This window comes from Giraffa tippelskirchi, chromosome 12, assembly GCF_054371585.1.
Source record: "Giraffa tippelskirchi isolate mGirTip1 chromosome 12, T2T-mGirTip1v1.2.pri, whole genome shotgun sequence".
Classification (NCBI taxonomy): domain Eukaryota; kingdom Metazoa; phylum Chordata; class Mammalia; order Artiodactyla; family Giraffidae; genus Giraffa; species Giraffa tippelskirchi.
In genome coordinates this window covers 62,139,259-62,160,580 of record NC_137286.1, presented here as the reverse complement: position 1 = coordinate 62,160,580, position 21,322 = coordinate 62,139,259, and the positions used below count along the sequence as shown (strand labels likewise).

Here is a 21,322-nt window from a genome sequence, read left to right as displayed (position 1 = left end):
AAAACTCAGCAGTGGCCACAGGACTGGGAAAGGTCAATTTTCATTCCAATCCCAAAGAAAGGCAATGCCAAAGAATGTTCAAACTACTGCACAATTGCACTCATCTCACAAGCTAGCAAAGTAATGCTCAAAATTCTCCAAGCTAGGCTTCAACAGTACGTAAATGGAGAACTTCCAGATGTTCAAACTGGACTTAGAAATGGCAGAGGAACCAGAGATCAAAATACCAACATCTGTTGGATCATCAAAAAAGCAAGAGAGTTCCAGAGAAACATCTACTGCTTCATTGACTATGCCAAAGCCTTTGACTGTGTGGATCACAACAAACTGTGAAAAATTCTTAAAGAGATGGGAAAAACAGACCACCTTACCTGCCTTCTAATAAATCTGTATGCAGGGCAATAAGCAACAGTTAGAACTAGACATGGAACAACAGACTGGTTCCAAACTGGGAAAGGAGTATGTCAAGGCTGTATATTGTCACCCTGCTTATTTAAGTTATATGCAGAGTATATCACAAGAAATGCTAGGCTGGAGGAAGCACAACCTGGAATCAAGATTGCCGGGAGAAATATCAATAACCTCAGATACACAGATGACACCACCCTTATGGCAGAAAGTGAAGAAGAACTAAAAAGCCTCTTGAGGAAAGTGAGAGAGAAGAGTGAAAAAGCTGGCTTAAAACTCAACATTCAAAAATCTAAGATCATGGCATCTGGTCCCATCACTTCATGGCAAATAGATGGGGAAACAATGGAAATAGTGAGAGACTTTATTTTTTTGGGCTCCTAAATCACTGCAGGTGGTGACTGCAGCCATGACATTAAAAGATGATTGCTCCTTGGAAGAAAAGCTATGACCAACCTAGACAGAATATTAAAAAGCAGAGACATTACTTTGCTGACAAAAGTCCATCTAGTCAAGCCTATGGTTTTTCCACTAGTCATGTATGGATGTGAGGTTTGCACTATAAGGAAGGCTGAGCACCAAAAAATTGATGCTTTAGAGATGTGGTGGTGGAGAAGACTCTTGAGAGTCCCTTGGACTGCAAGGAGATCCAACCAGTCCATCCTAAAGGAGATCAGCCCTGGGTGTTCATTAGAAGGACTGATGCTGAAGCTGAAACTCCAATACTTTGGCCACCTGATGCGAAGAATTTACTCATTGGAAAAGACTCTGATGCTGGGAAAGACTGAAGGCAAGTGAAGAAGGGGACGACAGAGGGTGAGATGGTTGAATGGACAGTCACTTGATGGACATGAGTTTGAGAAAGCTCTGGGTGGTGGTGATGGACAGGGAAGCCTGTCGTGCTGCAGTCCATGGGGTTGCAGAGAGTTGGAAACAACTGAGCGACTGAAATGAACATTTGGGTTCAGAGCCCACGGGTCTAGAGCAGCTCCCAGCTTGGCCACTGTTGCCCAGGGCTGCCTGCCTGGCATTTTGCAGAACACAGCCAGCAGGGCTGGGCCAGTGTAGGTCCATGAGAGCCCTGGGAGAGAACACAGCTCCTGCCCTGAACTAGAGACCTTGAACCAGGGCAGATGAGAGAGAGGGCTGTCCACGCCATGTGAAAAACAGTGCCATGCTGGCTATCACATCTGTAATTTGACCACTGAAGAAAAATCGCAACATTCTGGAAAATGTTTTAGCCTGTCAAGTTTGGGCCCCACATGCCAGAATTTCATTCATTATGATATCTTTCCTTTTCTTTTCATATTTGGAAAGTGGTAAGTTTTTGGCCTCCTCAACTTTTGCACCAATTTTGCTTTTCAATAAAACTCAGTGACTTGCAGAGGCTACATTTTAGGCTACGGTCAACAAGCCCACATCACTCCCACTCAAAGGCCATGATGCTGCGGGGCTGCGAGTCTGGGAGAGGCAGGGGCTGGGGAGGCGAGGCGGGGTGGCCTACCCGGTTGCTGTCACCCTTTGAGCGGTCATTCTTCGCCTTGGCGTTCTTTTCCGCAAGCTTCTTCTGCCTTTGAGGGCCTCTTCCAAAGAAAATGTAGTTGACAAAGGCATACTCCAGTAGGGCCAGAAACACAAAGACAAAGCAGCCCATGAGGTACATGTCGATGGCTTTGACGTAGGGGATTTTGGGCAACGTCTCCCGAAGGTGCGTGTTGATGGTCGTCATGGTCAGCACGGTGGTGATCCCTGCAAGAGAAACGGGAGCGTGAGGGGCTGCCGGTCCACTGCTTCATTCCTCACTTCTCACTTTCCTGCTTCACTTTCTCAAACAGCTTGAAGTAGTTGGAAACAAGCGATTGAATACTATTGGGTGATCTAAATGCAACAGAATACAGAACACATGGTTTCGGCGGCAGGCTAGAGAGCTGACATCTCTTCCCGCCACCCCACTTGGGAGGCACGTCCCATCCCACCTGACCCCTAGGTGGATGGGGAGGTGTGGGGGCAAAGCAGAGGCTGCCCTGCACGAAAGCTGGAAGAAATGAAAACAGACCCAGAATTTATCATAGAACACTAAGTGTCTGGATGAGAAGCTTCCAGGAAGAAGGATCTGTGGAGAATCTGTGGCCACTAGTGAAGAAAACGATTCTTACCATAAGGCCTTAGAGCAAGGGGAAGGAAGGGAAAGTGAAAGTGAAGTCGCTCAGTCGTCTCCGACACTTTGTGACCCCATGGACTGTAGCCTGCTAGGCTCCTCCGTCCATGGGATTCTCCACGCAAGAGTACTGGAGTGGGTTGCCATTTCTTTCTCCACAAGGGGAAGGAGGCAATGACCTAAAACTACTAAGGACAGGATCCAGCCCTGAGTGCAAAGACAGGACTGTTTGAGTGAAGTTCTGGAGAACAGATTACTTCACAGGGCAAATTCCCTTCTCAGCTAAGAACAAGGTTACAAAGCTGCCTCGGGACATGGTGGTTTCAGGCAAAGGCTGATGACTTTATTCAAAGTATAGCATCTTACCGTGCTCCGGGGCAAGTGATCTGATCTGTTTTTTTTTTTAATGTCATTGTTTGAATTTTTTAGTTAGTATGAGGTGAATAATGTCATTTTTCCCCTAAGGGAGCTATGTTTAGTCTCTAAACACATGTAAGGACCATGTTTTGTAATTCTCCTATAGCAATGGGCATGTTCTTGGTGTACAAAGATTCCATACAGGATGATCTGAAGCCAAGAGAGCAGGCGACCCATTGGCCTGTGACGTGACCGGAGTTCACTGAGCTGAGTGAAGCCACATATGAGGGAAGGAACTCACCACTCACTTCTCAGTGACGGGCGTTGCTGCCGCTGACTTGCTCTCTCTGAGATAGTAACTTCTGAAATATTAAGAAGTCTCAGAAAAGCAAGGCAGTTCCAAAGAGCCAGCTCTTTTCTATCCACGAAACTGATGCTACAGCATGTGACTGTTATGTGTCTTCTGGGACCCAAAAGAGGGTCGTGGCTCCGTGAGGACCCCTCTCAAGGAGACCACCCAGGTGAGAACTTCAGCCATGGTCCTTCAGCTGCAGTCACCCAGAAAACCAGTGATGTTCCCCAGGCCAGCAGGTGGGGTAAGCCTGAGAGGCCTGCAGTTGGTCTCAGAGACCTTTTCTCTGAACCCCCTGAGCCCCACTCAGCTCCCAGAGTGAGGGGCTAGGTTGGTTAAGCATCTTTATCTGATGCCCTCCAGACTCCCATCCCATCCTTGGAGGAGCACCAGAGCCCAGGGCTCCCCTCGCTCGGGACCTCCTGGAGACGTGAGCACAGACTTCTGTGCCACACGCGCTGAGCTGCTGGCAGAAGGAGACAAGGGAACAAGGAGCGCTAATGTGCTAAGTGCTAAGTTGCTTCAGTCGTGTCCGACTCTGTGCGACCCCATAGACGGCAGCCCACCGGGCTCCCCCGTCCCTGGGATTCTCCAGGCAAGAACACTGGAGTGGGTTGCCATTTCCTTCTCCAATGCATGAAAGTGAAAAATGAAAGTGAAGTCGCTCAGTCGTGTCCGACTCTTAGCGACCCCATGGACTGTAGCCCACTAGGCTCCTCCGTCCATGGGATTTTCCAGGCAAGAGTACTGGAGTGGGGTGCCATTGCCTTCTCCAGAACAAGGAGCAGAGGACCTATTTTCATGTCTGACTACAAACCAAGGCTGCTGATGAAAGTGTGGAAATCAAAGATGTCAGAATATTTTAAGACTCCTCTTTAACATAAAATTCATGTGTACCTGGGGGCTTTTAAAATTTGAAAATGGCAGTGGTATAATTACAGTTTACAAAGAAGTGCAAAACACCATGTAGATGCTACAAAATCAGGTGTTCTCACTATTCAAAATTTTGTAATGTTGCTGCCATAACTTCTTTTTTCCTTCCAAATGGACTTTGGAAAATGCTCTGCTTTAGTCATTGCTTTGGCTCTCCAGATGACTGCTCTGAGTGGACATGTATCAACACAGGCCTCAGTAGATGTCCCCAGAAAGTGGGCTAACGGAACAGAGCCCAGGGCTGGCCTGCATATGTCAAGAGCACTCAGCCTGGCTGGCCTGAGGCAAGTGGGCAGGGATGCTAGCTTCAGGCCCGTCAGCTCTGGCTCCAGGATCCCTTAAGAGTAAGGTTTCATGGTGAGTGCTCCCTGGCTTTCCACTTTGGGCTCACGTTACCTCTCAGACTGAAAGGCTACTCAGTCTCTAATTCCTTTTACTGTTTTCCTTCCCATCAAGATAACTGTGGACAGTGAAACGCAGTGGTTCACGGCCTGAATAGTAGAGCCACGTGGTCCTGGGCTGAAAGCCCAGCTCCACCATGTCCCAGCGGTAGGACTTGAGTGAGCTTGATGGGTCCACAGCTGCTGTCTAAAGCTGCTGTGAAGTATAAACGCCATGGTGATAGACTATCATCGACTACTACTACTAACTCTTATTGTTAACACTCACAACAAGAAATGTTCTCATTACCAGCATCACAGAAAAAACATATTTTCTGGTAGCCTGCAGTTTCTTGGCAGGAGACCCAATTCCTGGCAGCCTCACCCTGAACTTCCCCTCTCTAAGCGAATTCCGTCCAAAGGCAGAATGGGAGATGGCTGAGTGGTGCTTTCTGTGTTCTTCATACATTTACCCAGATGTTAAGTCTTGTTAATTATTAGTCTCAAATTGTTTCTCATTGATAGTATGTTAATAAAATATTCTATTTGAAAACTGCATTTATGAAGACGATTGTGAAATAAAAATGTAATTTATATCATTTGATCTAAAGATATGTCATTTGTCTCCTTTGTGACCCAAATCATGTGGCCTAAATTATTTTAATATAAATTTCCACTTCCAGAAAGACCAGTAGTTTTGAGGAAGACCATGTAATCACCACTCCCAGCTTTGTAGTTTGGTGGCTTCCAGCACTAACAGTTCAGTGGATGTGGGCGCCAGGACTCGGCAGCAGAGGCATAAGACCCCAAAGCATAAGAACATCTGTGCAGCACAGCTGGGTGAAGAATCAGCATTTCCCTTCAAGTAGAGAGGCAATCCCTGACAGCTCCAGACTCAACAGTGCCCTGAGCCAGAGGGGTGTGTCAAGGAAGTCTTCACTGAGCATCGCTCCATGCAGACCTGCACCTCTCAGATCTCATTTAGAAGCAGGGAGCACCCACCACTATACAGCCATTCAGGATGAAGGCAAACATCACTCTAAGCCTTTCAAAGGATGTAGTATATGACAAGACATGTGGAGTGGGCAGGGTTGTGTTGTTCTCCAAACAAAGCCCCCAAACCATGGTCCTATCCTCTCCAAGAGGCACTGAACACATTAGCACCTTAAAGGTATTGAGTGATCCCTCAATAAGAATGATTAAAAATAATTCTTGCTGAGCTTTTAAATACATCCATCATTTTTACAAGGTAGTAGGCCAAAGAACTCTTCTGTACGCTGTCTATTGACAACGTAGAAATCACCTGTAGTGGTGAAGAGCTTTGGAGTCAGACAAACTGGTTTAAAATCTTTTTTGTGAGACTCAATATTGTATGACTTTGCACCAATTGAATAGCTTTTCTGTACTTCACGCCCTTCTTTGTAAAATGAGAACACTGCCCATTGGGCTGTGTATCTTCTGTATCATGGGGCAGGTAACCACTTTCATGCACAGAACTTGGACCTGAGTATTTGGTAAGTTGCAGCATGATTACTGTTCTTGGGGTTATTCAGAGTTCATAACCTGATGATACCCTTTTCCTTAGCCAAATGGAGTTGCTGTGCCATCACCTCCCACGTCCCGCAGACCCAGGCTCAAGACTGTGTGTCATGCAGGAGCTGGGACAGAAGGAGAGAGACACCCGAGTCCCATGCTCAGAGCTGGACCTGCCAGATGTCTACTGGGCCAGACGCTGAAGCCTGGAGACCACAGTTGCCTTCGGGACCTAGGCCTCAGGTCCACCCGACACTAACAAATGTCTTCAGTTCTGCCTTTAGTGCCTGGCTCCTGGACTTCTGATATTCACCAGGACCCAGCACATCTCCAGTGGTAACACCTTAGCAAGTCTGGGCAAACCACTCCTCTGTCCCTCAAACCCACAGAAGCATGATTGAGGTTTATAGCAACAATGCAGGGTTGTCAAGAAAAAGTGGAATCTACTTTCATACACTGTAATGAGGGCTATGTCCACTCTAACCCACTCCAGGTAGACTATTGATTTCATATTGTGGAAGATGATATTTACCATTTAGGAGCTATAGAATTTGTGTCATCTGGAAAATTGAGAGGGCTTCCCAGGTGGCGCTAGTGGTAAAGAACCCACCTGCCAATACAGGAGACAAGAGACTCAGGTTCGATGCCTGGGTGGGGAAGATCCTCTGGATTAAAACATGGCAACCTATTCCAGTATTCTTGTCTGGAGGATATCATGGACAGAGGACCCTGGAGGGCTACAGTCCACGGGGTCACAAAGAGTCAGACACAACTGAAACAACTAACATACATACATATAGAAAACTGAGGAATTTGCATTTTCAGTACACCTCACTTCTGATGATGCCTGATAATTCTGGTTCTTTGGTACTCATATCTCTGATTTTCTCAAAAAATGATAGATTTTCTGAGGCAGATTCCCTGGAAGCTCAGGAAGCCACAGCTTCTGATCTCCTCAAGCACAGGCTTCTTACAGGCTTGGGAGGGGTTCTGGGAACTCTGTATTTGTATATTTTATATTCTTTTTCTTAAAGAGAGCTTCTGAAGTTTAATAAGCTAACAGTTCCCCAAGTTTGGATCTGCCCCTGCAAATTCACTTTGGCTGTAAATTCTTCAGGTGATAAGAGAAATTAGCTTAACAAAGAGCAATCTAGTAACATTAGCGAAAAAGGCAAAACCTACAGAAAGGACATGACTGAGTGACTTTGACAGAAAGGATTGATGTTACAGGGTAACCTCCACAGGCAGTAAAAAATCCTGAAGATTTTTTTTCAAGAGATTTTTCCCTTACCAATGTGCATGCGCGAGCTCAGTCAAGTCTGATTTTTTTGTGATCCCACGGACTGTAGCCTGCCAGGCTACTCTGTCCACGGGACTTTTCTCAGCAAGAATATTGGAGTGGGTAGCCGTTCCCTTCTCCAGGGGATTTTCCCGACCCAGGGATTGAACCCACGTCTCCTGCATTGTAGGCCGATTCTTTACTGCTGAGCCACCAGGGAATCCATACCAAACCCATCAGAAATAGATTAACAGTTACTACAAAACTTTTAATTTTTTGATACTTTATTCTTCTCTAAGTGTCTTTACATTCACCTAACACTTTAGAAATAGTTACCTAAGTTTCTTAAGCCACTATTACATGTTATTTCATGAGAAAAAAAAATCTAATCTTGAATCAATATGAGTCACTTGTCTGTGGGTCTAAGCCAGATATCCACTTATGCACATGTACACACATTCTCCTGGAAGCAAGATGCTAAGCAACTTAAATTTCCGGGAAAAGACAGTAAAAAGAGAAAGCAAGAAAGAGGGACAACCAGATCCCTCAATACTTATGCTTTTCTGCAGGCTTACGAGCAGAGTTGTTTTAATTCTTTCTTTAATTCTTTTGAAAGGTATTATTAATTACTTCACTCCCAGGAATTAAACTCAACTCTACCCATATAAAGGATAAATTGGACAATTGCTCTTCAGCTTTGTTCTTACCTAAAATGTATTTAAATGAATACTTGGTCCATGTAGTTTCATAATAGTTAGTTCAGTAGAAAATAATGTTTCTGAAAATATAAGCCTTCCCTTAATAATAAAAAAAATATTACAAATCATACTGGAACACATAATATATACTGTACATCAGCTAATAATCCAATTGTCAAGAGACCAATGGCCAGAAGAGATCACTAGAGCTCTTGAGAACTCAGAATTTAGTATCACATTTTAATGCTCATTAATTTGTGTAATTCCAATGATACGGTATAACATTTGGCTATTTTTCTGACTTAAAACAGAATGTGCAATTAATCAAACCTTCTTTCTGGGCCATAGACTGATTTTGAACAGGAGATGTTAATCCTTGCTTTAAAATTAGTGTCAAAAACAGTTTTATTATGCAAATATTCGGCAAGCATATTTTCCCTTTCATGGGCATGAAAATTCACATTTGAGCCTTATAATTAAATTAACACATCAAGGGAATCATGCATGAAATTAGTATTTCAAGATAAAAAGTGACTATATGGGCAAGACTGGCGTCATGATGTCAAGAATTGTAGTTGAACTATAGTCTTTGAACTCCCTTAATATTGTAATGATAAGCTGACTTTATATTTTAGGTATCATTTAAAAATAGCACATACCAAGGGCAACTCTAGCCGCAGATGCATCATAATTGATCCAGAAGGACACCCATGAGAGAATTGTAATTAGGATAGAGGGCATGTAGGTCTGGAGAATGAAGTATCCAATGTTTCTCTTCAACCGAAAGCTCAGTGAGAGCCGAGGGTAGGCACCTATGGTAAACAGACAGGAATTACACTGGAGATCAGACACAGCAGGCAAAGAGTTTGCTTTGACTTCCATGGGTCAACAGCATGCACTTGAAAAGCCCAGAATGGAGGGGTGATCCACAACCATGCAATCTGCCTCCACCACCTAAGTTCCATTGAGAATTTGGGAGATGAATGATTTTCAGTCTATGCATGAGGTCATGATGAGGCTACTCTTCTCTTTTATACTCAGCTAAAAACTGTCCCTGAGAAAACTGTGGGAAAGTTTTTAGCTTAGAATTTGGAATAGTGACGACTACTATTTATTTTTCAACTAACAATCTCCTTCTCCTCCACTGTAAATAGGGGAGATTTGGGATCAGTCATCCTCCGTCAGCCCATCTACAGCAACAGTGCAGATGTCTGAGGCGCTGACCCTGGATCCCCGGAACAGCTCAGGGACCCCCTCCCCACGAGCGTGAGAGGCACAGAGGGTAGCACCGTGCTCTGAGATGCTCTGCTCTGACCACCGGAAACGCATCAGAGAGCTGAGAAGAAGCGTTCGGTCTGCTTTCCTGTATTTGAATCCCCATGTTAACCTCCTAATGTGTACATTCCACTTAGACAGCTGTGAGCCCCATCACCACTGCCAGTGCAGAGTGAGAGAACAGCCCGCTGCTATGCCACCTACATATTCGCCTTTTCTGTTTGATTTTGGTTTTTCATTGGGGAGCAGGCATGTGTGGCCTCCATTTCTTCCTGACATTTTCAACAATCTACTTTATCAGTTTCAAGCCTCTCAGCTCTTAATTTTCTGGACTCAACTGAGGCTGCTGGAAGGCCAGCCTTCTCTAATCATCAGATTCCTTGCCTCTTCCCCTCCTGCCTTCACTGATGGGTGGTGCTCTCTTCCTGAGATTCATCCACCCAAAGTTTCAGGAGACCTCACATTTCTTGTCTTCATCCTACTCCAAGCCTGACAGGCTCATGTTCCCCTCCTGCCTCCAAAATATGTGCACTTTCCAGACTTTACTTCACATCCCTTTCTGGTTTTGTCACTACAGTCTATCCCTTTTCCAGTCTGGTTCACTCATATGACTATTTCTTCTATGTAGTAAATGAAAGACTTTAATTTCCAGGTTTCTACTTTAGCATTAACACATTTTCAGTGAAAATTATATAAAGGAGAAAAGAAATAGCCTAATACACACAGCATTTAAAAGCTGACAGTCTGGAAATTTTTTCCAATCTCTTATGTGCTTGTGTGTGAGTATAGTTTCTTTTATATAACTCTGATCAAATGCATATATTGTATTGTCACCATAACACAAACATTTTCATCCTTATTACAAATTACTTACATATACAATTTTAAATTTTTCCTGATTTTCCATCAAATATATACACATATATCCTATACTTTATAAATACATTTTCCTGAACACAATAAATTTAGGGTATTTCCATTGTTGCAAAACTGTAAGTAATATTCTTAGGAATGCCTTTGAGTAGAGAGAGTCCTTTCATTATGTTTAAAATTATTTCCTTAGAATGAATGTGTCAAAAGAGGAATTGTTAGGCCAATCTTGAAGGCTTTTGATACATAGTCCCAAACTACTTTGCAAAAGAACCACAACCAGTGAACGTGTCACTATGAGTACTTTATAGAAGTGCCTGTCTCATTTTGTAAACAATAGTATTACATGTTGTTTAGTCGCTAAGTCATGTCTGACTCTTTGTGACCCCATGGATGATAACCACCAGGCCCTTCTGTCTATGGGATTTCCCAAGCAAGAGTATTGCAGTGGGTTGCTATTTTCTTCTCCAGGGGGTCTTCCCAATTCAGGGATTGAACCTATGTCTCCTGAATTGGCAGAGGAATTCTTAACTGGTGAGCCACTAGGGAAGCCCCTTAACAATATTACATAATATTTAAAAAAATTACTTTTGCTAATTTCCTTGGGAAAAACTCTTCAAATCACGTTTTTTAATTGCTTACTTCTTAATTTTTTTTTCCCCAGATTTTAAACTTATCAGTTCAGTCACTCAGTCGTGTTCAACTCTTTACGACCCCATGGACTGCAGCACACCAGGCTTCCCTGTCCATCACCAACTCCTGGAGCTTCCTCAAACTCATGTTCATTGAGTTAGTGATGACAAAGTCATCCTCTGTTGTCCTCTTCTCCTCCTGCCTTCAATTTCCCCAGCATCAGGGTCTTTTCCAATGAATCAGTTCTTCGCATCAGGTGGCCAAAGTATTGGAGTTTCAGCTTCAGCATCAGTCCTTCCAATGAACATTCAGGACTGATTTTCTTTAGGATGGACTGGTTGGATCTCCTTGCAGTCCAAGGGACTCTCAAGAGTCTTCTCCAACACCACAGTTCAAAAGCATCAATTCTTCGGTGCTTAGCTTTCTTACATGATCCAACTCTCATATCCATACATGACTACCAGAAAAACCATAGCTTTGACCAGATGGACCTTTGTTAGCAAAGTAATGTCTCTGCTTTTTAATATGCTATCTCGGTTGGTCATAGCTTTTCTTCCGAGGAGCAAGCGTCTTTTAATTTCATGGCTGCAGTCACCATCTGCAGTGATTTTCGAACCCAAGAAAATAAAGTTTGTCACTGTTTCCATTGTTTCCCTATCTATTTGCCATGAAGTGATGGGACCAGATGCCATGATCTCAGTTTTCTGAATGTTGAGTTTTAAGCCAACTTTTTCATTCTCCTCTCTCACTTTCATCAAGAGGCTCTTAGTTCCTCTTTGCTTTCTGCCATAAGGGTGGTATCATCTGCATATCTGAGGTTATTGATATTTCTCCCAGCAATCTTGATTCCAGCTTGTGTTTCATCCAGACTGGCATTTTGCATGATGTACTCTGCATAGAAGTTAAATGAGCAGGGTGATAGTATAAAGCCTTGATATACTCCTCTCCCAGTTTGGAACCAGTCTGTTGTTTCATGTCCAGTTCTAACTGTTGCTTCTTGATCTGCATAGAGATTTCTCAGGAGGCAGGTAAGGTGGTCTGGTATTCCCATCTCTTTAAGAATTCCAGTTTATTGTGATCCACACAGTCAAAGGCTTTGGTGTAGTCAATAAACCAGATGTTTTTCTGGAACTCTCTTGCTTTTTCAATGATCCAATGGATGCTGGCAATTTGATCTCTGGTATCTCTGTCTTTTCTAAATCCAGCTTGAACATCTGGAATTTCTCGGTTCACATACTGTTGAAGCCTGGCTTGGAGAATTTTGAGCATTACTGTAACAGTGTGTGCGATGAGTGCAATTGTGCGGTAGTTTGAGCATTCTTTGGCATTGTCTTTCTTTGGGATTGGAATGAAAACTGACCTTTTCCAGTTTACCCTTATAACTGTTAACCATTTAACCTTATAAATAATCTAATTATACCATTCATTCATCTTTCTCATTTTTTGTTCCTCTTACTGTTTTTGTCTATTCATTCAAGTTCTTTTGATACTAATCCTTGCTTGTATTCTCTGCAAGCATTTTCCCAGTTATTTACAAACTTGTAATAGGGTTAGGGTAAGGGACATATAAAAACATAAAATTTTGTATATATTTGAGTCTATCCATTTTATTTTTTCCCTGTAATTTTAAAAATATGTTTTTAGGTTTAATTTCCCCACAGACAACTGACCACAACCCTATTTTGAGGGTTGGTGATTATTTCAGGGTTTGATATGAAGTGAACATACACATTGGTTTCTGTTCCACAAACAACTAACCAATTTTTCCAACACCATTTGTGAAATGAAGCTTCCACTGACAGATCTGATACCCTCTGTTGTTTCATAGTACATTCCATGTCTGTGTGGCTACAGACATGATGTGCCCGTGAGCCAGGTCAGAGCCTTGCCTGGGCCGTGACACCCCTGGTCCCTGACACCACGTGCTCTCCAAGTGTTTCAGAAGCACAGTCATCACATGTTCAACATCTTATGCTGCTTCCCATAAAGGTCAAAACAGTCACCTGGGAATTTTAGTTTCTCCAAAATCTTTTCCCAAGATAGCGTTAGTTTTATTTTACACCATGCCTCTGTATTAAGCATAACATTTTCTAGCCAAGAAGTATCCTTATTGCCTCAAAATAATTGTCCAAATTTCTTGCCTCTGCTGATTTATACTCCTTGCTCTCCCCTTAAGAAATGTCTTTCCTTAACCATGTTTCAAGGCCTTGGTCAAATGCCACATCTCCCATAAATCCTTTTTTCTTTTTTCCCCTCCAAATACAAGTAATCACCCTCTTGAGCTATTTTCTTTCCTCTTCAAAATTATAATTATTAACATTTACCAAGATAAGATCTTCCTTAGTAAGATGAATAAACTCCCAGGCAGAGTTTGTGAGACAGTTTTCATATACTGTCACGCTTAGCTAAATGTCTAAAGCATCTTCGGTTATTAACAAATGCATCAATGTGCTGAAAGAATGAAAATAGGCATACCTGATTTATTTAATAAGTTTAATACCCAAAACAGTCAGTAATTTTACTAAATCTTGGTTTGAAATCCTATGGCCACCTTCAACATTTATATTGAAGTACCTTCAATATCAGATCTTAATTTGCAATTTCATAGTCATCTCATGCCTTTACTAATCATTTGCTACTTTATGCTTCAGATATTTCTCACTACATCCACTCTACTTGGAATGTTATCCAATTCCATCAGGATAGACTGGCTTATGCTGTAGTAGCAAAAGACCCCTTCAATCTCAGTGACTTTACAACAAAGATTTATTTGTTTTTTCTTCCTTGTGCTCCATAGCCACTCAGCTTCCTCTTTCTGGAAGGCAGCTGGGACACTGGAAGAAGGGCCACACATACTTCCCATCACATTTCATTCTCCAGAGCAAGTCTCATTGTCAATCTTTATGTCACTAAGGTAGAACAGTTCAATCCTCTCCCAGGGAATTGCAGCAAATATTTTTTGAATGACAATGTAATCTACCATATTCCCTAACTTTCCATTTTCTGAGTCAACTTTCTTAACATTTTCCAAAATACATTTTCTTTAGGGAAACTGTCCCCTACAAGGCAAATACTGATACTCATGCTATGAAGGACAATTGATACACTTTTGAGAATACTTACCCTGGGCAACACGGAGGCCAGTGATATAACAGCACAGTCAGACATTTGGAGGGTCATTAGTGACCCTGAGGAAGGAAATACTACTCAGATCTCAAAGTTATGTATTCACCAAAATACTCTTTAATACAGAACATAGAATTAAGAAAATATACCATTTTCTTATGTATTTGTTTAGTAAATACATTCTGTTTCTTAAACATGAAATACACTTTCAAATCAACAAAATTCTTAGGCATTCACCACCTGTCTTCCCCTACAATTCCAATCTCCTAATCCCACAAGTGGGAGTGTTAAGTGGAGGAAATAATAAAGATGAATAAGAAGATGGTCTATGCTCTCAGCTAGCTCCCAATCTGTCAGAGAAAGATCCATACAGAACTGGCCTCTGTAAACCAGAGGTAAGGGCTACACTGGATATTCTAGAGCACAAGATTTAGGAAAGGTTTCACGGTATCTGAACTGATATACTCCTGGTTGACTAAGAGTCTTCAAAGGCAGAGGATAAGAGCCTTCAAGGTAAAGGGTCCAACACAGTCAAATGAAGAAAAGCCTTTCAAGATGCCATGAGACAGAGACTTCAAAATGTTAATAATCACAAGAATCTTCAGAGATGTTAAGACCTATTCTTCAAGGCAAAGGCTTTTTGTTTGTTTGTTTTAATTAATTTATTTATTTTAATTGGAGGCTAATTAGTTTACAATATTGTGGTGGTTTTTGCCATACATCAACACGAATCATCCACAGGTGTACACGTGTCCCCCCGTCTCGAACCCCCCTCCCTAAGCAAAGGCTTTTGCCACTTGGTGTGCATCTTCAAGAATGCATAGCGTCTCTGTTGGACAAGGTCCTGACACTGATACAACAGAATCCTGATGTCGCCTGTATCTGCGGAGAAAATCCCTCAAATGATCATAACAAGTGGCTTGATCATTTAAAGTGGAAAAGTAGTGAATCAGTTGCATTAAAATATAACCTTCAAAAGTGCGATAGAAGTTTACAAGTTACAACAGAAAGGCACAGAAGCCCTAAAGCCTGTGTGGCAATGTAGATGTGGTTAGATTCCCAAGTAGATGCTGAACCAACAAACGTAGAGTCTCTGAACACAAGTGCTTTGCTCCAGTTCAGGACTTCCTTGGCAAGACTATCTATTGAAATGCTGATCTCAACCCTTTTTCCCAGATGCACTAACAGCTGTGCCAGAAACAAGGCTCTGGGTCTCTCGTCCAGCCTAAATTAACAGAACTTTCTAAGGCATTAATATTGCTGAAGAACTCACAAAAATGTGTATGCAGAGTATCATGTCACCTTTGCCAAGTGTAAGAGCCACTCAAATGTATCTATAAAGTCACAAGCTGATATTTTGGCAACTGCAGCAGAGTTGGCCTACCTACATATTCCTGCCCCCTTCCAAGGCAGCCACCAAGTGGGCTCTCCCAGGACTGCCTAGGAAGCTTCGTGATGCTTTGCCTGGGAGCTCAGGGATGCTCTTGGGGTCTTTATGATCCTATCTCATTCACTGATTTCATTTTTTAAATGTATAATACAACCTAAAGTTCAAAATGGTGTTCCTAACTTTCTCAGCCCCCCTTACCAGTCACCTAAATTAAAATATTTTCAAAACTTCCATAAAGGAAAGTAGATATAGGAAACAGGAAATAGAGAAAGTGGAAAAACAAACTTTTTCAAAGACCGTCTCAATCAGGCAATAATTCTCTTTCTGATCTCCACAGCAAAGCTGGAATGTTCTGTCCTATGACCCTGCAACAAAGAGTAGTGGCATCTGAGATCTAGGTTCAGGCCCAGGGTTTATTTCGGATACTCCTTTAGGAAGTTGGTTGTCCTCTCAGATCCTTAGTTTCCCTGTGTGTAAAATTAGGGCACGGATATCATGAGTGAAAAAGGAAAAATATAGATGAATTTTACTTCACTGATTACAAACTATTATTCTGCAGAGGAAACTATTAAGAAAATGAAAATAAAATCCACAGAATGAGAGAAAATATTTGCAAATTATATATCTGATGAGGAACTTGAATCTAGACTGTATAAAGAAGGTTTACAAAAAATACAAACAACCCAATTTAAAAATGGGCAAAGAATAGATATTCCTCCAAAGAAGATAAGTCCCGTGTCCAGCAAGCACATAAAAGATACTCAATATCTTACTCATTAGGGAAATGCAACTCAGAACCACAATGAGATACCATTTCATACTATTAGGATGACTACAACCAAAAAGACAGACAAGGGCTTCCCTGGTGGCTTAGTGGTAAAAAGAAAAAAATCTACCTTCCAATGCAGGAGACATGGATTCGACCCCTGATCCAGGAAGATGCCATAAGCTGCGAAGTAACTAAGCCTGTGCACCACAACTATTGAGCCTGTGATTTAGATCCACAGGTGCCACAACCACTGAGCCCCTTGTGCTGCAGCTACTAAAGCCTGTGTATCCTAGAGATCGTGTTCTGCAACAAGAGAAGGCACTGCAGTGAGAAACCTGTGCACCACACCTAGAAAGTAGACCCTGCCTTCCTGGCACAAGTAGAGAAAACCCCACGCAGGAAGACTCAGGACAGCCAAAAGTAAACTAATAAAATTATATATATATATATATATATATATATACACACACACACACATACACAATATATGCTCAAAATTCTCCAAGCCAGGCTTCGACAATACATGAACCGTGAACTTCCAGACGTTCAAGCTGGTTTTAGAAAAGGCAGAGGAACCAGAGATCAAATTGCCAACATCTGCTGGATCATCGAAAACGCAAGAGAGTTCCAGAAAAACATCTATTTCTGCTTTATTGACTATGCCAAAGCCTATGACTGTGGATCACAACAAACTGTGGAAAATTCTGAAAGAGATGGGAATACCAGACCACCTGACCTGCCTCTTGAGAAACCTGTATGCAGGTCAGGAAGCAACAGTTAGAACTGGACATGGAACAACAGACTGGTTCCAAATAGGAAAAGGAGAACGTCAAGGCTGTATATTGTCACCCTGCTTATTTAACTTAAATGCAGAGTACATCATGAGAAACGCTGGGCTGGAAGAAGCACAGGCTGGAATCAAGATTGCCGGGAGAAATATCAATAACCTCAGATATGCAGATGACACCACCCTTATGGCAGAAAGTGAAGAACTAAAGAGCCTCTTGATGAAAGTGAAAGAGGCGAGTGAAAAAGTTGGCTTAAAGCTCAACATTCAGAAAACTAAGATTATGGCATTTGGTCCCATCACTTCATGGCAAATAGATGGGGAAACAGTGGATACAGTGGGTGACATTATTTTATTCTGGGCTCCAAAAGCATTGCAGATGGTGATTGCAACCATGAAATTAAAAGACACTTACTTCTTGGAAGGAAAGTTATGACCAACCTAGACAGTATATTAAAAAGCAGAGACATCACTTTGTCGACAAAGGTCCATCTAGTCAAGGCTATGGTTTTTCCAGTGGTCATGTATGGATGTGAGAATTGGACTATAAAGAAAGCTGAGCACCAAAGAATTGATGCCTTCGAACTGTGGTGTGGGAGAAGACTCTTGAGAGTCCCTTGGACTGCAAGGAGATCCAACCAGCCCATCCTAAAGGAGATCAGTCCTTTGGAAGGACTGATGTTGAAGCTGAAACTCCAATACTTTGGCCACCTGATGGGAAGAGATGACTCATTGGAAAAGACCCTGATGCTGGGAAAGATTGAGGGCAGGAGGAGAAGGGGATGATGGAGGATGAGATGGTTGGATGTCATCACCAACTCAATGGACATGCGTTTGAGTGTACTCTAGGAGTTGGTGATAGACAGGGAGGCCTGGTGTGCTGCGGTTCACAGGGTGGCAAAGAGTCGGACACGACTGAGTGACCGAACTAACTGATTGAAACAACAATTAGATTAGTGGTTACCCATAGGGTTAGGGGAAGCAGGTTGGGGGAAATGAAGAATGATTGCTACTGTTTAGAGAGCTTTGAAGGTGATGAAAATATTTGGAAATTGATTTGAGGAAGGTCATGGTTGCAAAATTGTAAATACAATAAAACCAACTGAATTACATACTTTAAATGGTTAAATTTTATGTTATATAAATTGCATCTTAAGAACTCTGTTATAAGAAAAAGAATACCTACTACATGTACTTTACTGGTGCCAAACATACTGAAACTGAAAGTCGGTCAACTGTGTCTGACTCTTTGTGACCCCATGGATTATACAGTCCATGGAATTCTCTAGGCCAGAATAAGGAGTGGGTAGCCTTTCCCTGGAGAAGCCAATGGCAACCCACTCCAGTACTCTTGCCTGGAAAATCCCATGGATGGAGGAGCCTGGTAGGCGGCAATCCATGGGGTCGCTAGGAGTCGGACATGACTGAGAGACTTCACTTTCACTTTTCACTTTCATGCATTGGAGAAGGAAATGGCAACCCACTCCAGTGTTCTTGCCTGGAGAATCCTAGGGACAGGGGAGCTTGGTGGGCTGCCGTCTATAGGGTCTCACGGAGTCGGACACGACTGAAGCGACTTAGCAGCAGCAACAGCAGCCTTTCCTTTCTCCAGGAGATCCTCCCAACCAAGGGATCAAACCCAGGTCTCCCGCATTGCAGGCGGATTCTTTACCAGCTGAGCCACAAGGGAAGCCCAAGAATACTGGAGTAGGTAGCCTATCCCTTCTCCAGGGGATCTTCTCAACCCAAGAATCGAACAGGGGTCTCTTGCATTGCAGGAGGATTCTTTACCAACTGAGCTATCAGGGAAGCCCCCAAACATACTAAATGGCCCCAAATAACCACTCAATAAAAGCAAGTTACTTGTTCCTTTTCTTTCTCTCCTCTATGGTGCTTTCTGTGCTCAGGACTCTGTAATCCAAGTGTTTTTACTATTGAACATATTTTTAAAATTGTGTGGAAGTCTTAAAAGCAATTCCAAAATATGAAGCTAGACAAGACTTATTTTTGCAAAGAAGGTATTAGGCATTTCTGAAGAAATCTGGCTTCTGTAGGTCAGGAGCCCTTAAAGGAAAATTATTTCATAGCAACAAGATGAGATAGTTAAGCTCCCCTTTGGTGCTGAGAGTGAATTTTCTCTACTTCAGCCATTTTGCACTGAGGAATTAGTAGTATTTGGCCAGTGAGTACAGGTGACTTGTCTCTGAGGATCCTTGTAACAAAAGTCAACCTGGGAAAAATAATGGGAATTTATCTCTGGAGTTCAAAAGACAATGAGGTATGGATGATAATTCCTTCTAACATTTCATATAATATCAGCACTAGACTTACAGTAGATGTTATTTATACACCCCATGCATAATAATTTGATCATGGGCTTTAGTTTAGGATAAAACCAAAGCACAGAGTTCATGAATGGACTCTAGGGAAAATTAAGTGCACGTTTTAAGGGTGTGACATGCAGACTTCAAAAAATTTTGTAATTTGCTTTGTTTGTTAGCAAAATAGTATTTTTAAAGTTGATTTTTTAAATTTATTTATTTTTTATTGAAAGATAATTGCTTTACAGAGTTTGGCTGTTTTCTGTCAAACTTCAACATGAATCAGCCATAGGTATATATATATATTCCCTCCCTTTTGAAACTCCCTCCCATCTCCCTCCCCATCCCACCCCTCTAGGTTGATACAGAGCCCCTGTTTGAGTTTCTTGAGCCATATAGCAAATTACCATTGGCTATCTATTTTACATATGGTAATGTAAGTTTCCATGTTACTCTTTCCATACATCTCACCCTCTCCTCCCCTCTCCCCATGTCTGTAAGTCTATTCTCTATGTCTGTTTCTCCATTGTTGCCCTGTAAACAAATTCTTCAGTACCTTTTTTCTAGATTCCATATATACGCATTAGAATACAGTATTTATCTTTCTCTTTCTGATTCACTTCACTCTGTATAACAGGTTCTAGGTTCACCCAACTCATTAAAACTGACTCAAATGCATTCCTTTTTATGGCTGAGTAATATTCCATTGTGTATATGTCATCAAGTGTTCTGCCTATGTTTTCCTCTAAGAGTTTTACAGTTTCTGGTCTTACATTTATGTCTTTAATCCGTTTTGAGTTTATCATTGTGTATGGTGTTAGGAGGTGTTCTAATTTCATTCTTTTACATGTAGCTATCCAGTTTTCCTAGCACCATTTTCTGAAGAGGCTGTCTGCCCCATTGTATATTCTTGCCACCTTTGTCAAAATAAGGTACCCATAGGTGCATGGGTTTATTTCTGGGCTTTCTTTCTTGTTCCATTGGTCTATGTTTCTCTTTTTGTGCCAGTACCACACTGTCTCGATGACTGTAGCTTTGTAGTATAATCTGAAGTCAGGAAGGTTGATTCCTCTAGCTCCATTCTTCTTTCTCAAGACTGCTTTGGCTATTTGGGGTCTTTTGTGTTTCCATATGAATTGTGAAATTTTTTGTTCTAGTTCTGTGAAAAATGCCATTGGTAATTTGATAGGGATCACATCAAATCTGTAGATTGCATTTCGTAGTATACTCATTTTCACAATATTGATTCTTCCTACCCAGGAACATGGAATATCTCTCCATCTGTTTATGTCGTCTTTGATTTCTTTCATCAGTGTCTTATAATTTTCTGTGTATAGTTCTTTTGTCTCCTTAGGTAAGTTTATTCCTAGATATTTAATTCTTTTTGTTGCAATGGTGAATGGGATTGATTCCTTAATTGATTTTTCTGATTTCTCATTGTTAGTATATAGAAATGCAAGTGATTTCTATGTATTGATTTTGTATCCTATAACTTTGCTAAATTCACAATTAGCTCTAGTAATTTTCTGATACTATCTTTATGGTTTTCTATGTATAGTATCATGTCATCTGCAAACAGTGAAGGCTTTACTTCTTTTCTGACCTGGATTCCTTTTATTTCTTCTTTTTCTCTGATTGCTGTAGCTAGGACTTTCAGAACTATGCTGGACAATAGTGATGAAAGTGGACACATGTGTCTTGTTCCTGATCTTAGGCGGAATGTTTTCAGTTTTCAGCATTGAGAATATAATGTTTGCTGTAGGCTTATCATAAATGGCCTCTACTATGTTGAGGTAGGCTCATTCTATGCCCATTTTTTGAAGAGTTTTAATCACAAATGGGTGCTGAATTTTGCCAAAGACACAGACTGGCTGAATGGATACAAAAACAAGACCCATACATATGCTGTCTACAAGAAACCCACTTCAGACCTAAAGACACATATAGACTGAAAGTGAGAGGGTGGAAAAACATATTCCACTCAAATGGGAAGCAAAAGAAAGCTGGAGTAGCAATCCTCATATCAGACAGAATAGACCTTAAAATAAAGAAG

The 21,322-nt window shown here is 41.7% G+C and overlaps 1 protein-coding gene across 4 annotated transcripts in view; it reads right to left on the bottom strand.

Moving 5' to 3' along the window:
- Positions 1-21,322, bottom strand: part of GABRB3 (gamma-aminobutyric acid type A receptor subunit beta3) — a 274,911-nt gene that overhangs the window by 8,987 nt on the left and 244,602 nt on the right. For 3 of the 4 annotated variants that reach the window (XM_081551411.1, XM_081551410.1, XM_081551413.1), the window contains 2 exons: positions 8,758-8,910; positions 1,913-2,157 (listed from right to left, as the gene is read on the bottom strand). In XM_081551411.1, the coding sequence (XP_081407537.1) occupies positions 1,913-2,157; positions 8,758-8,910 (398 nt within the window). Of the gene's footprint in view, positions 1-1,910; positions 2,158-8,757; positions 8,911-21,322 lie in introns of all 4 variants that reach the window. The other variant, XM_081551412.1, reaches the window with a different exon arrangement.